The sequence below is a fragment of the Thamnophis elegans genome, chromosome 1 (genome assembly GCF_009769535.1).
Source record: "Thamnophis elegans isolate rThaEle1 chromosome 1, rThaEle1.pri, whole genome shotgun sequence".
Taxonomy (NCBI): Eukaryota; Metazoa; Chordata; class Lepidosauria; order Squamata; family Colubridae; genus Thamnophis; species Thamnophis elegans.
In genome coordinates, this window is record NC_045541.1 from 154,496,300 (window position 1) to 154,511,965 (window position 15,666).

Sequence of the window (15,666 nt, forward strand, 5' to 3'; positions counted from 1 at the left end):
GGGAGTCAAATTTACATATTAACAAAGTGGCTGACTTCTCTGACCTTGCCTCCGTTCTGCCACTGTCTCGTTGGATATTGGGGGGGGGGGAGGTCACCTATCAGATATCGCTGGTCTAATCACACTCAGTGTAGGGATTATTTGCCAAGAATATGCCACTCAGTGCTAAGACCCACACAGGAGATGGGCTCCATTACAAGCAAAATGTTTAGAGGCATGTCTCGGTGATAAGAACTTGGGAAAGTATTTATCAGCTTTCGTCTTACCTCATGAAAGTGCTCAGGACTTGGATCATTTTAATTACCAATAACTCTGACTGAAGAAATTAAGTGAAAGAAGGTTTCAGATTTCTAGGGGTGGTTTGCTGAAGAAAGAATGAATTGCATTTGACCCATTTCAAGTGAGATTACAAGTCATGTTTAAGTACTCTCCCTCCCCATCACCATAAAGCTGTTCTCATTTGGTAATGCAAACTAGCTCCTTGACCTTCACAACAACCTCTGAGAAAACAGTTGTACATTCTACTGTGGTGTAAATCCTTGCAGACAAGTCGAACCTGTTCTTTCTGGCATCTTGCCCTTCAGACGAGTATTCCCTCTAGATTGACTGTATTGTGAAAGACCAAGGAAGAGGCATTTACTGCACTATGTTCATCTTCCCTGCACAAATCTAGTTTAACCCTATTTTGCTTGTAAAATGAAGTTTAACTAATCAGATACTGAAATCAAACATTCCAATAAAAGAACAATTTTTTTAAAATGTTTGCCAAAGAAGAACCAAATTTGATGTTAAAAAAACTAAATTTCTTTACTATAGATGTAAGTAGGTAGAAATAATAACAGTGGTATACAATGACTTTCTCAATTAATTACAATGGGGATGTTACCTGTTTATTTTATGCTGAATAATTTGATTTGATTTGATTATATTTATATGCCGCCCTTTTCCCCCGAAGGGGACTCAGGGCGGCTCACAATTCAAATCAGGGAAGGGGGGTACAGACAGAAAATAAAAAGACGAAACATAACAATACATAATTTAAAAACACACAACAGTCATACCATTCGAGACGGGGGCAACAGCTCTTTAGCCCCAGGCCTGTCGGAACAGCCAGGTTTTAAGGGCTTTGCGGAAGGCCTGGAGGGTGGTGAGGGTTCGAATCTCCACGGGGAGTTCATTCCAGAGGATCGGAGCAGCCACAGAGAAGGCTCTCCTCCGGGTAGTCGCCAGTCGGCACTGGCCGGCGGATGGAATTCAGAGGAGGCCTAATCTGTGGGATCTAATCGGTCTAGTGGAGGTGAGTGGTGAATAAACAATAATTTATTTAATATTGAGTAATTAAATCTTTTCACCTTAACTGCCAGATTCAATGTACGTGCATTGTTCACTGAAAGCTTCTATTCTACTGGTTTTTCCAAATGTTTATACAAATACAATGTTTCGTTTTCTTCCATTCATTCTTCACTATTCCTTTATGGCAGAATCTTCACATACAGCTTGAACCATGAGATTTAATGCATAAAATAATATAATTTTATTACAAGACCGTGAGTAATAACCTATATTTATGAAGTCTGTGGATTAAAAAGAAGCATGTAACTATTGTACACCATTTGGAAATCCCAACATGAACATGATTAATCTTTTAGAATTTTCAATAGTGCTGATATTTTTTTTTAAAATCAATAATTTATTAAACAATTTTTGTTCTTTTCAACTATGTTAGTAGTTACTCAAAAGAACAAACTTTTCATCTGTCATTTGGAACACAGTGATTATGGTGCTGGATAGTATTCTGCAAGTACAATAGGCCTTTTATTAATATATTAGTATTTTATGTAACTATAGAAGAGAAATAATTCTTGACATTAAATTATTCATCTCTTTAACCAAAGTATTCTTCAAATATGAAACAGTAAAGGTTCCCTGGGAATTCTATAATATGATTCAAGATGATTGAGGAACTGGAACTTAAATCTTAGAGGAAAGACTAAGTGACCTGAGTATTCTTAATAGTGAGACATTAGAGGGGAAAGCTTAGGGAGTGTGTAAAAACCTGCTCTCGGTTACCTGTACAGTACAAAAAATAATGGCATTAAATGACAAGAAGCCAAATGATTATTCAATATTAGGAAAAGTTTCCTAATTGTAAGAAAACATCAACAGTGGAAGTAGTTGCCAAAAGAAACAGACATTGGATTTGTAAAAAGCCGCCCAGATTCATTTTATAGGAGAGATGGGCCTCATTTAAAAATTAATTAATTAATTAATTAATATTATTTTGGGGAAGAGGTGGACTTTATGGAGAAAATCTCAAAGCTTTACATAATACAACATTAATGCCACAAATATCTTAAAACAAATTCTTATGAAATGCAAATTAAATTAAAGAATCATATATCATTCACATGCCTTTCTGATAATTGAATAAAACACCTCCTTGTAGGACAGTATGGTTATATTCTTCTGTCAACTAAACTACTACATTACAAGTTTATTCTCACTATTCAAGGATATGGTCATGCACATACTGTATTACTTCTGAATTTGTTTTTTTACAAGGCACTTCGAATTACAGAATATTATCACCAGATAAGCAAATGATCCATGAAAGTCTACAAAATAGAAACCAAGTTTCTATGAGTTCCCTCCTCCCAATTTTGAGGAAGAAGAGAGCATTCCAACAATTTGTACATGCATCCAACAAAGAATCAGTTCCCCAATTAATCACTAGGGGGATAATTTCCTTCATAATAACAGGAAATATTTTGTGATGTGCTATACAAGCTACTTCAAAGGAACATCAACAGTGGAGTTTCAGAGATATTACAGGGCAGTATTGTACCGTCCAAAGTTAGTGGCTCCAAAATGAATAGCCATTTAACTACAATCATGATCGGATTGGACTAAAATGTAATTAATATTGAAAAGATGGTTAGATAACCATAAGACAGAACCACAAGACAGTATAATGTATGAAAAACCAAGAACAAGACTGCGGAGTAAGAAAAGACAAAATATAGCTCATGAGCCCTAAAAATAAATTAAAATTAAATCACAGGAAATTTATATTTATTTATATTAGCTCGAGAGGACTTAAACCTCAAACATCCTGTTATTTCTTTGTTAAAAAGGAAACAGAGGAATTACTGCAATATTAGGCTTATTATTTTCAATTAAGGACCTCAGGTTCAAACTAGCTTAGCAGAAAATGAGTTCTACTTTGCCAAAATTAAAATATGTTGATTCAGGTGCTATTTTTAGCTTTTTCTTATTTCAGCTCTTTTCTCAAAATAAGCTGTCTCAGGTAACTGAAATTCATCAACACAGAGAACAATGAGGAACTGATATTTTCCAAACGAACCTCTGTATACACATTCACACGCATACTCCCAGCCTTTTAGTAGTTCCATTGACCTTACCCATCATTTCAAACTCACATTTTTCTGGGAGATCAGAAAATTAACTTGCATTTAACACTTAACTGTCAGCCTGCTCCCAATGTTTACTAGGCAAAATGCTGGAAATTGTATATTCAACACAGGTGCGTCTAACCCACTGGGGTCAATTAGTAATGCAACGCACAAATCATAAACATTTAACATTATTATGTGATTTTATATTTTATATATATCCAGCCAAGACAACTCCTCTTCACTCAGTGCAGCACAGGCAAGACAAAAGATTGAATACCTATGCTCTAACACCACAGTCCTTTCCCCTCACCATTTTACCTATTGTAAAGCAAAATTATGAACTCAACATGTCTTTCTCTTCTACTTTATATCTTCCAGAACTAAGCTACAAAGAGAAGTGAACTTGATTAATTCTCTCAAAGCCAATTATTTTAGTTTTAAACCAAAATATCCAACAGCGTTAGGTAGAGGTAAGCTAAGATAAATTCAGATTCTATTGACAAAATTTATACCTCGCATAAATTAACTCTGATCTGATTTGTACATCAACTGTACAAACTATATAACTCTTTTATAACTCTAACTCAGGGTTTGTTTAATCATGATTTGTTGAGCAATAATAAATTGGCTTCATATAATGCATTTAGCCCTACATCATGGTTTACTAACTACAATAGTTGGGTTTGCAAAACACGCTATGCAAAAAAAAAAACCACCACCATTTGATCTAGCATGATTTGTGTACAGAACTCATGTTTGTGTGTTGCAAATTTACATTAAAAGGGGTACAGAATTTAACATTATCAGATTTATTTATAGGTACTAAGTTTACAACTATCAGTATCACCAATTGTTATCAGGCCCAACCAAAATGCCCCAGGTGAGAATACTTTAAATTCTTCTTCAATTTATTTTCATGCAATACTTGAATAAAACTATTGCGCAGGTGTGGGGGTATTGTATGGACCAGAACAACTTCTATTTTTGTGGGTTTGGAAAGACCTAATAATATACCGAGAAACACAGAAAACTAGGTTAATTACCTGAAAAGAAAGAAGGCCAATTAACAACCACAAAAAAGAAGTAAGCCATTAAACCTTTCAAAATGAATTATATTTCTTTCTCCCTCCCTTCCAAACAATCGGGGAAGTTTCTTTCAACAGTAACTGACACTAGGTGCTTTTTCCTTAGTTCCATCTTGATGGACATCCCAAAAAACCCCTGGTTGCAACAAAGGGGTGCCAGCTTTTGATGCCAGATGATGATTGCATGGAACAATAACCTCTTCTCCATCTGTGAACACCTGAGCAACCACCCTTTCTGAAAACCATTGTTTAGGACAACTTCTTCATTAGAATGCATTGTCCCTTTGATCCAAAAATCCTTTCTCCTTAGCATATGCAGGCAATCAATGATTATACTTAAACTCCAGGCACTTCTCATTATAAAAGAGGTGGCAAAATAAATACATTTTAATGTGATTTTTTTTTATTATCAACATTTTTTTCCTATTGGTCAAAATTCTACTAATCAGTTTCCTGCTTTAATTTCTTTGCAATTTTTAATATATTAATAGCAAGGCAGAAAGGGGAAAAAAACTTGCACCAAACAAAACAGAAAGTAACAACTTACAGTTTAATTTTTAAACTGTTGGACAGCAGCAAGTAGGCTACTCATTTGATTTTTAATTTAGCAAATTATATCTAATTGTATTTTCTTAAAACAACAGTCCACCATGGCTTTAAAAGCAGAATTAGACAAATTTATAAATATAACTAATCTTGATGTAAAGAGGTAAGAGAAAGTAAAGATCAGCTGAGACTTACAAGGAAAAATGTGCCACAAGCACCACTGTGGTAATTAAGCTTTTTTTAATCATCTGTCAGTCTGGTTTTTTGTGGTTGTTTGATTATGACAACTCTGGAACCAAGACAACTTTGCTTTGTAAAACCTTCCGCCTTGAGTGTTCTGCCTTTTCATTACTTTTATTTACATTTTAATACTGTCTCTTTATGGCATGCATGGATGTCTTCTTACCCATTTTACATCATGTTATGAAAAGCAAGTCAGACGGAGAGATAATGCCTGCCCCAAACGTGTGTAACAGCAGCAATCTGACACGATATCTTTCCAGCCACAATCCAATTCTCTAATGTATTTATTTATTCATTCATTCATTTTAAAAGATTTGTTTGGTTGTTCATCTCATGCACCATAAACCTGGGTGACTAACAAACAATAATAAAAGCAGTAAAAAGCATAAAAACAGTCACAAAAATTGCTGCCACCTCAAAAATATTTGCTGCCACCTCAAAAAGCAACATGCACCCCGCACATCCCCACTTCATTGGGCTCCAATATCAGTTTACCCACCCAAAGTCTGTGGGAAAAGCCAAGTCCTCAAGATTTTCAGCAAGGTTGGGAGGGTAGAGGCCTACTTGGATCTGAGGGGAAGGATGTTTCAAAGATTAGAAGTCACTATCAGGGAGAATACACAACTTCTTTCAGACAAAAGTATTAGTATGTACGCTTAGGAGACTTCCTCAATCTTTACACTCCTAAATAGAGAGAAAGAAAAATCTATTTCAGAGGACAGAAGCAATTCTTTAGAGGAAAGGAGACAAGCAAGTAAATGCTCACCAGGGCAGAGAGCCCCAGATTAAAGCAATTGCTCTGGAGAAATAGAAATGCACATGGAATTTAATTTAGGCTTCTGAGACAAAGAAAGATGTTTCAGTTGAAATGCCCATTCTACTGGGAGAAAAAAATATCCAAGGCACAAATTGAAGCAGTTTGATTTTGAGGCCAACTATTGTCAGTTATTACATTTTAATTAAATAGATTTTCTGATTTATTTTACTTTGAAATTTTAAATTTAACAACTAGTATTTTAGCCAATAAAATTTAACACTAAAGCTGTATTTTTCCATTATATTTATATAGTGCAAGATTTAGCTATCCATGATTTATGCAACACATGGTCAAAACATGGTAATAAAAGAAGAAACACATTACAGACCTCACTGTTTTTAAAAAAAACATGCAGCAGAAATGAAAAGTTATATTGAGATAATCTATAAAATGTGCTTACATTGTATGAATGATGTGCTATTCCTTCATAAAGCATGTAGGAAGTCAGCATTTCTCAAAAGTGTGAAGTACTTCCATGTGCTTAAAGTATGAGCTTTCCAAAGCAAACAACTGTGGAAAGACAGGGGGGGGGGGGAGCAGGGGCAGCATATATCCAGCCAGCCATATTTTGGCTTGCTCCACCAGATATCTTCTCTCTTTCAATATTTGAATTGCTCTTCTTTCTAATATGCATAAAGAAGAGGCAACAAGCAGCATATGTACCAAATTAAAGAACTTGGGAAGAAAAGAGCCAACAAAATGTTTAACTACACTCACTAAAGGAAAATAAATATCCCCAAAACAAGATAAACATACAAGAGCATAGATAAAATGCAGCACAAAAGAATTTAGTTACAGGGTAGGATCCCCCTCAGGACTGAAGAGACAAAACCGAATGAAAGACTTTGGTTTTTTTCTTTATTTGTAATGTTTCCAGAGAGAAAAACATCAGGTTCTCTAAAAAGTTGACTTTAAGGTTGACTTTTTTTCAGACAGATAGGTCAACAAGTAGCATTCAGCTAAAGCAAATAAACAAATCATTGTCTCCCTCCCATTTCTAATTTCAGAAGCAAGTAAAAAGTAGTAAATTGATTTGTGGCCTAATTTGCTCTACCAGGCCAACTATCTCCCTGCCTGTAAAAGTGATCTCTCTGCTACTGTCTCTCTATGCCTATTGCTGTATGAATAGCTATTAATATTTTTTTTTCCATAGAATCAATCAAGAGCTTATTTCAGCAGTAGCAGGCAACCTCTTAGGACTAGTAAAGCACTGACTACCTTCTTGATTATCTTATCTTCAAACACTCTTCTTTCTTGGGACCTCCGCTCTGGGTAGACTGAATCCTCAAAGCATCATTTTCACATCCACACATAGTAACACAACACTTCTTTGGGGGTGATTTAACTCTCCCAAGATGATGCATGTCCTTAGCAGTCTGAAACTAATTAAATCTATTTTCGGTTGGTAGTGATCTTCTTTTTCTCTGGGTCCAAAAACTGTTTTCCTGCCAACTCCTTAGATCATCTCAGCTTCTTTACCTGCCTCACACAGTAAGTAAGACTATACATGTGGAAATATTTTGTTTTCTCCCACATCTGTCCCGGCCTCAAGATGTCAGCCGTAAATAAAATGAAATGAATCTGAATCTTAATGATCATGTAGCAGACTAGCAAAACGAAGTTTATTTGGCCCATTCTGTTACAGAGGAATGGAATAAGCTTCTTCAAATGGGGCTCCATTGTTTTGGGGCTACTACATAGAAGGTCTTGTTTCAGATAACTCTTCAACATACCTTCACCATCAGAAGGAACTATGAGGACCTTAAAACAAAGATAATACAATAAACAACATTTGTGGAACCATCTCTCCCTGGTGGTATCTGCTCAACCCTCCCCCTGAAGTTTAGATAGAATGAGTACATTCCAAGTCTCTTCTTTTAAATCTAGTAGTCAAGCAGGACCTAGAAAGTGTTCTTCTCTATAGCTGCCCCTGCCCAGTGGAATATCATTCCTCATGACATCCAGCAGATCTTCTAGTCTTAAGGCCTTGAAGAGCCAGCTCTTCCCGCAAGCACTGGGATATGATGAGGCTGGAGCCCAGTAAGGTGGAATGCTGATGTACAGGAGAGTGTTGGGATGCTGGAAGTTTTTCTTCTGGTTGTTTGTATTTTTTATGTTTTAATTGTTTTGTGAGCTTTCTAGGACTTTTGGTTTGTAATGCGGCAGTTATGTAAATAATATATTATTAACAAATAATATAATAAACAAACAAGTGTGTGGCCACACTTGGAATACTGCATTCAGTTTGGTAACCATGATGTAGAAAAGATGTGAAGACTCTTGAAAGAGTGCAGAGAAGAACAACAAAGATGATTAGGGGACTGGAGACTAAAACATATGAAGAACGTTTGCAGGAACTGGGTATGTCTAGTTTAATAGAAAGAAAGACTAGGGGAGACATGATAACAGTGTTCCAATATCTCAGGGGTTGCCACAGAGAAGTCAAACTATTCTCAAGGCACCTGAGGGTATAACAAGAAGCAATGGGTGGAAACTAATCAAGGAGAGACGCAACTTAGAACTGAGGAGAAATTTCCTGACAGTTAGAACAATTAATCAGTGGAACAGCTTGCCTCCAGAAGTTGTGAATCCCCCAACACTGGAAGTCTTTAAGAAGATGTTGGATAGCCATTTGTCTGAAATGGTATAGGGTTTCCTGCCTAGGCATGGGGTTGGACTAGAAGACCTCCAAGGTCCCTTCCAACTCTGCTATTGTATTCATAGTTTCATAGTTTATTGACATTTATAGGCCGCCCTTTTCCCTGAGGGGACTCAGGGCGGCTTACAATTAATAGGGAGGGAGTGCAAGACAGAACACAAGAAAAAAAGAAAAATGTGAATAAAAAAATAAACCAGTAAAACACAACATTCATTCAGCATTCGGGTGGGGCGAGGTTAGGGTCTTATCCCCAGGCCTGATGGGATAGCCAGATCTTGAGGGCTGTGCGGAAGGTCTGGACGGTGGTGAGGGTGCGAATCTCCACGGGGAGATCGTTCCAAAGCGTCGGAGCTGCAACTGAGAAGGCTCTCCTCCGCGTAGTCGCCAGTTGGCACTGACTGGCAGATGGAATTCGGAGGAGGCCTACTCTATGCGATCTGATGGGACGCAGGGAGGTAATTGGCAGAAGGCGGTCTCTCAAATAGTCAGATCCACTACCATGGAGGGCTTTATGAATGGTAAGTAGCACCTTGAAGCGCACCCGAAGATCAACAGGTAGCCAGCGCAGCTCACGGAGGATCGGTGTTATGTGGGCGAACCGTGGTGCGCCCACGATCACTCGCGCGGCCGCATTCTGGACTAGCTGAAGTCGCCGGATGCTCTTCAAGGGCAGCCCCATGTAGAGCACATTGCAGTATTCCAGCCTAGAGATCACAAGGGCTCGAGTATTGTATTGTAAACCCTTAGATCGAGAGTGTGCATATGGCCTACAAGGCATTCCATATTGACATATTTCCCCTCAAAAGCTTCACTCGGGCTGAATCAGCTATCAAGGTGTGCATAGGGCAGAACAAGAACACTGGCTACAAGCCAGAGAAAGCAAGCCAGGAAGAAATGAGACAGAACAAGAACTCTGATTGAGTGGACTCTCCTCCAGATTGAGTTCACCTGTACTCCAGATGTAAACTTGGGAAGCATCCTGTCATTTTGCTGGATCATTCAGTTTTTCATCCTTATCCTAGACAATGTGGCATCAGTTTTCAAGGTAGGGTTATAGGTCAGTGCTGAACAAATATTTTACATTCACAGGAACCCAGATTCAAGCCTTGCAATTCCAATTAAAGGAAACCCAAGTATTGGAATTGGCAAGGCTTCTGTTCAGGGTGAAAGAAAACTAATACCAGCCAATTAGAGTAGATAATATGGGGCTAAATGAACCAGTGGTCAGGCAAAGCAATATGAAAACTGAGTCATGTGTACTTATTTGGGAACCTAAGTAAGCAAGAAAGATCTAATCTATCCTCAAGATGTTTTCTGCTCAAAGTTAAAGAACAGGGAGATGATGAGAGAGAGAAAAATGCAAACAATAAAGAAAATCAAAAACAACAAATCTATGTGTATAAATGCAGTTTCATATATTTACATAGTTACTTGTGATTAGATACAAAATCAGAACCTTGGTTTCAGCTGAGGATTTCGCTTCATTTGTCTAACTAAATAGCTCATGCCTCGAGGGCTAATAGCATTTTTTTTAAATAAGCAAGTAATATTCAGAGTGGTTTCAAGCATTCTTTTTTACTAAAATATGGAAAAAGAGTAGGAATTATGTAAGAGATTTGTGGGCATAATGCAACCTCACATCCCCCACCCCAGCTAGATTACCACAGGAATTGGTTTCTACAAAATGAGATGTTAAATATCCATCTCTCCCTTGTATCCTTTTGCTCAACAGAAATAAGACCCAGCAAATATGATGGAAGAAGAGAAATATCAGACGCGCTGCAGCTAGGTTTCCTAGTAGCAATCTCACCCCTATCCCCACCCCTTTATTGGAGAATGGCAAGGGGTCCAGATTGGCAGAACAACAGAAATCTCAGTCCTTCCTCAGTCCTAACAACAGGAGGGAAGGAGGGAGCTGGTTGGACAGTGGAGTGGCAGTGATATGGCTGGGTATCAGCCAAGCTTGTGGCAGCCACACGGCTAAAGTGGCCATCAATAAATTCTCCACAAGATGGGCAGTGACTCCAAGAAGGGAAGATATGATGACAGAAGAACATACTGCAAGAGAGAAAGGCTAAACTATATCTAGCATAAGGAATTAAGGAATAACATGTGGGGAAACTGGAGAATGCCTCTGCTTAGGGAGCTCCCACTTTCTGAGGCCCAGTACTGCTGCCCTCAGAAATGGAAAAGTGGTTAGAATGCAGTACTGCAGGCTACTTCTGCTGACTGCCGGCTGCAAGTAGTTTGGCAGTTCAAATCTCACCAGGCTCAAGCCTTTCATCCTTCCAAGGATGGTAAAATGAAGACCCAGGCTGTTGGGGGCAATGTGCTGACACTGTAAACCACTTAGAGAGGGCTGTAAAGCACTATGAAGCTATATATAAATCTAAGTGCTATTGCTATGAAAATTAAAATAAGCTAATCGTGTTGACTGCCTTTACAACAAGTTCTAGTAATCCTTAAGGAATTAAACAACACTACATATTAGTTGGCAAGTTAGCATACTTTTTCTCATAATTGATCTGATGACAGCCTACTTTTCAGCACACAGCTCAAATCTATTTATGCATAGTAGTACCTTATTTTTTTAAAGAGAACCAGTGTAGTGAGATGCTTAAGTATCAGCCTTGGATCCAGTTATTTTCTTTTAGCCCAGCCTAATCACCAAACTATTGTTGTGGGGATAAAATCAGGGGAGGCCTACCTCCCCTCTCGTGTAAACTACCATCATCTCTCTGAGAAAGGCAGGATACAAATGCGATTAGCAATAAAAGAGTTATACTAACTGAACTAAGATAAGTGAAAATAAATTCTGGGCCTAGTCAACAATTTGTCCTGTTCTACCCTTTCTTGGTACTCAAAAGATCACAAAAAAGAAATGTATATGAAAAAAATACATTTAAAACAGTACTCAGCTCAAAGATGTCAAGGGACGCTAATAGAGTCAAGATGGCAATTGCAGCCACATAATGGCAGTCCCACCCCTAAGGGAAAGACAGAAGTTATCTTGACTTTTATGACAACCTCTGTAAAATAAAACAGCGAAAACTACAGTTATCATCACTGTTATACTTCAAGAGAAATAAATAACACCAAATAAAAGTTATGCTTTTAAAGAAACATTTCAAAACAAATCTTCCCGCTAGCAAAAATCTATTATTTTCCCCAAGAATGTTCAGTGATTCTTTTATTTAAAAAAAAGCATTTACCAACATATTTTATGATGTAAGTGCACCAATGTTACTTTTACTTCCATTTTTAACTACCTGTGCTTTGATATACAATTTCTGGCTTGTCTTTACAATAGGGTTAAATTTTGTTTAGGCCAAGATAACTGAGGCTGGTGGGACCTGAAGTTCAAAATACATGGAGAGCACTAAATTGCCTATTTCTGCCTTAGGGGAAAAACTCAGTTTTAGCAATTTGTTCTTTAATATGGCCTTCCTCTTTTAATCAGCCTTTTCCAAGTTGATTTAAATTACCCTTTCCCAAGTTGATTTAAATCAGCCTTTCCCAAGCATAAGAGCTATAACTATTTACCAGTGAAGAGTTGCAATCCAATGCAACGGGAAATCACTAGGTTGGAGAAATGCCCTAAACCACTGTCAAGTTTAAATATATGTCTGCATATCAGTATAATCAAGATTAATTGACAATAGAAGCAAAAAGTATTATTCCTTCCTAGTTATATCAAAGATTAATGTTATGTCCAAGAATGAATGCTGATTGTTCATAAGAAAAGAGCACATATAATCTGTAGCAGAGCCAAGGAACTGTCATTTTTTTATGAGAAAATAAATATATACCAAATCTAGATGAACTTTGGAGAGACTCTTTTAGAGCTATTTCACACTATTATCATCCATATTTCCTAAATAACAGGAGTGTTAATCATTTGAAAAGGATTCCAAAATAACACTTCAGATGTTATGCAAGCCCATGTTTTTTTCTGTTTTCAATTGTAACTACTTTAAGGTTGTTGACGCACCAAAATTAATGTGATCTTTAAAGCTGCAAATCTTTTTTTAACTTCATGCCAAAGCTTAAAAAACCTTTTTCAACAAATATTAGAGAAGTGTTATACACACATTTGTACAAGATCCAAAATAATTTTCAAAATATGCCAAGCCCCAGTGCAGAACAGATCTGGAGCAAACAACCATCGATAGCCAGCATAATAGGTTGCATTCATTTGTGTGGTGTTGAAATCAAGAAAAGGTTGCCAGTATGCAATTAGAAACATTAGATCCACTGCCAATGGGCTGTGCTTTCTTATGTGTGACATAATCTACTGTACATTCATGAACTGAAAATATAACAATTGGTTTTGAAACCAATTAGTAATATAATGCTGTTTTCTTTATCCCTACTTTTTAATCAGTTAATCGCAACTTAAGTTCTACAGTGAATCTAGAACTTAATTTATTGTTCCAAACTCAAGACTGGAAAGGTTAGACTGTGAAAAGGAAAAAAAAATCTCTTAACACACAGAAAGCTGTTTATATCTTACCATTTTAATGCCTGTTGAAAATGCCACTGGTTTGATAGGTTTGGGAATCTCCAGTTGCATTTCTAGCTGTGTAGACCGATCTTTATGCTGGGCTAATAACAAAGATGCTGGCAGATGGGAACTTTCCTACAATCAAAATTAAAAACATAGAATAAAATATTTAAAAGCCATAAACCATCCACCATTACTGTCATGCATTCCTAGAATAACAAATTGCATCTTTTTCGAAAATGGCTTTCTCTGGCCATTTCCAGAAGAACAGCGTTCAATACTCCCAGTTTACCAGAAAATGGCCATTTTTACTAATAGAGGAAAGCTACATTACACTCATAAATGGAAAAAAAAAACCTTAGAAAGATATATTTTTATAGATTCTGCATTAACTAAAATGTAATAAAATATAATAACCAGAAAGATAAATGTATTAAAAATATGAGCATTATTCTAATAATTACATAAACATGTAGTTAATATCACTTTCAAAGTCGTAATAATTAGAATTAACAATTCAAAAAGCAGCAGCACAAAGTCATCTAAGCGGGATCCAAAACTTACAGCCAATTTCAGATTGGTTCTTCACTGGATTTTATCTGAGGCTGTTGGAAAGTTATTCTCAGCCTTCTCACATAATGAGATTTGTTCTTTATTACAGTGTTATTTTCTCCTTTAATAATTTATCTGCATAAAAAGCAAGGCAATCTCTTTAATACAAAACAGTGTGCCCATTTATTCAAATGGATAAGAGTTGCTCAAAAACTTACTTAAAATTTAGGACATAATAATAATATCACCCAGGCTAGCAAAAAGCAAATAAAATTTCATTCAGCATTTCCTCTGGATTCCTATGAATTAGTTTCAATACTTCAAAGCGTTTCCTGAAGTTTTCTTTGAGAATGGTGGACATAAGCTCAAAATCATATCATGGCAGGTAGTTGATTTTCTTCTTCCACTTTAGCTTAACTTAGAACTTGCCTATGAATAGCTTATGGTCTGTTCTGCAGTCAGCCTCTGGGCACATCTTTGCTGTTATAACTGAACTCTTTCACCTCCTTGTGTAAATAATATAGTCAATTTGATTTCTGTGTACTCCGCCTGGTGATGTCTATTTATATAGGTGGCGTTTTGGTTATCTGAAGACTGTGTTAGCAATGAAAAAAATCATTGGATTGACAGAAACTACTAAGCCATTCTCATGCTTTATTTGTTTCTTAAATCATACAGCACTATTACTTTGTTCTTACAAAAAAAAATCTCCAATTTTGCTCCAATATTTCCAACCACAAGTAGCACATCCTGCTTGCATATTGCATCAATTTCAGATTAAATTTGACCATAAAACTTGTCAACCTCTTATTCTGCATCAGTGAATGGAACATAAATTGTATATTAAAAGGGTGCCTACAAAATCCAGAGGGTATTATTGCACTGTAGTATTGCTATTGCTATATCCTTCCTAACTATGAAAGGACCATAGTTCCTTCTTTATTTTTTTGTTCCTGAATATAAAATGTTTGTTTTCTGAGTGATAGTGTCCAATTCCATACATTTCAGTTAAGTGTTGCTTAAGAGGGCAATGGGCAGTCAAATTCCTTTCACTATTTTGAGCTTTCCAATGTTCAGGCTTCTAACATTCCATGTTTCCACTTTAATTCTACTTTTACAGTTTCAGATTCTCTTTTCCTTAAGAAATTGGAGCAATTGAATATGGATTCCAGCTTACTGAAACAGAATTGGAACCTGAATCCACTTACCATAAAATATTTAGAATAAAAATGAAGCACTTTTTCAAAATAGTTTCCATTTGGTAGTCAAATTTGTTTCACAAACTGTGCAGTGCATATCACACATTTTATAATGTGAAAGGATTGGTTGATCTACTTGCTGTAATTCCTGAGAGATGACAGAAGAGACATAATTTCCTATTCATATAATGGAATTGTTGGCTTATTATAACTTTTGAAATGCATAAATGGTCTCCTTATCACATAATAGACAGCAAATAGATCAGTTATGGGATAAAATATGTTTTTGTGCCTAGTTGTTTTTCATGTAATTGGTAGGTTCTACTTTAACAGCAAAAAAGCTCCAAAATATTATATCTATACATTAGGAGGCAGTTTGGCATCGTGGTTAAGGCATCCAGATTAGAAAGCAAGAAAACATAAATTGTAGTCCCTCCTTGGGCACAAAGCCAGCTGGATGACCTTGATCAGTCAATTTCTCTTAGCCCTAAGAAGGAGGCAATGGCAAACCACTTCTGAAAAACCTTGTCCAGAAAACTGCAGGGACTGTCTAGCAATTTCTGAGAACTGAACAAGAATGAAAAGAAAATAATTATAATTACTCGTATTGAATAAGAGTCTTGAGGAGAATATTGAAAATCCTTA

The 15,666-nt window shown here is 36.6% G+C and overlaps 1 protein-coding gene across 1 annotated transcript in view; it reads right to left on the reverse strand.

Moving 5' to 3' along the window:
• The window catches only part of MNAT1 (MNAT1 component of CDK activating kinase), a 113,153-nt gene that overhangs the window by 40,851 nt on the left and 56,636 nt on the right, over nt 1-15,666 (reverse strand). The window contains exon 6 of the mRNA XM_032235788.1: nt 13,280-13,405. Coding sequence (XP_032091679.1) covers nt 13,280-13,405 — 126 coding nt within the window. The remainder of the gene's footprint in view (nt 1-13,279; nt 13,406-15,666) is intronic.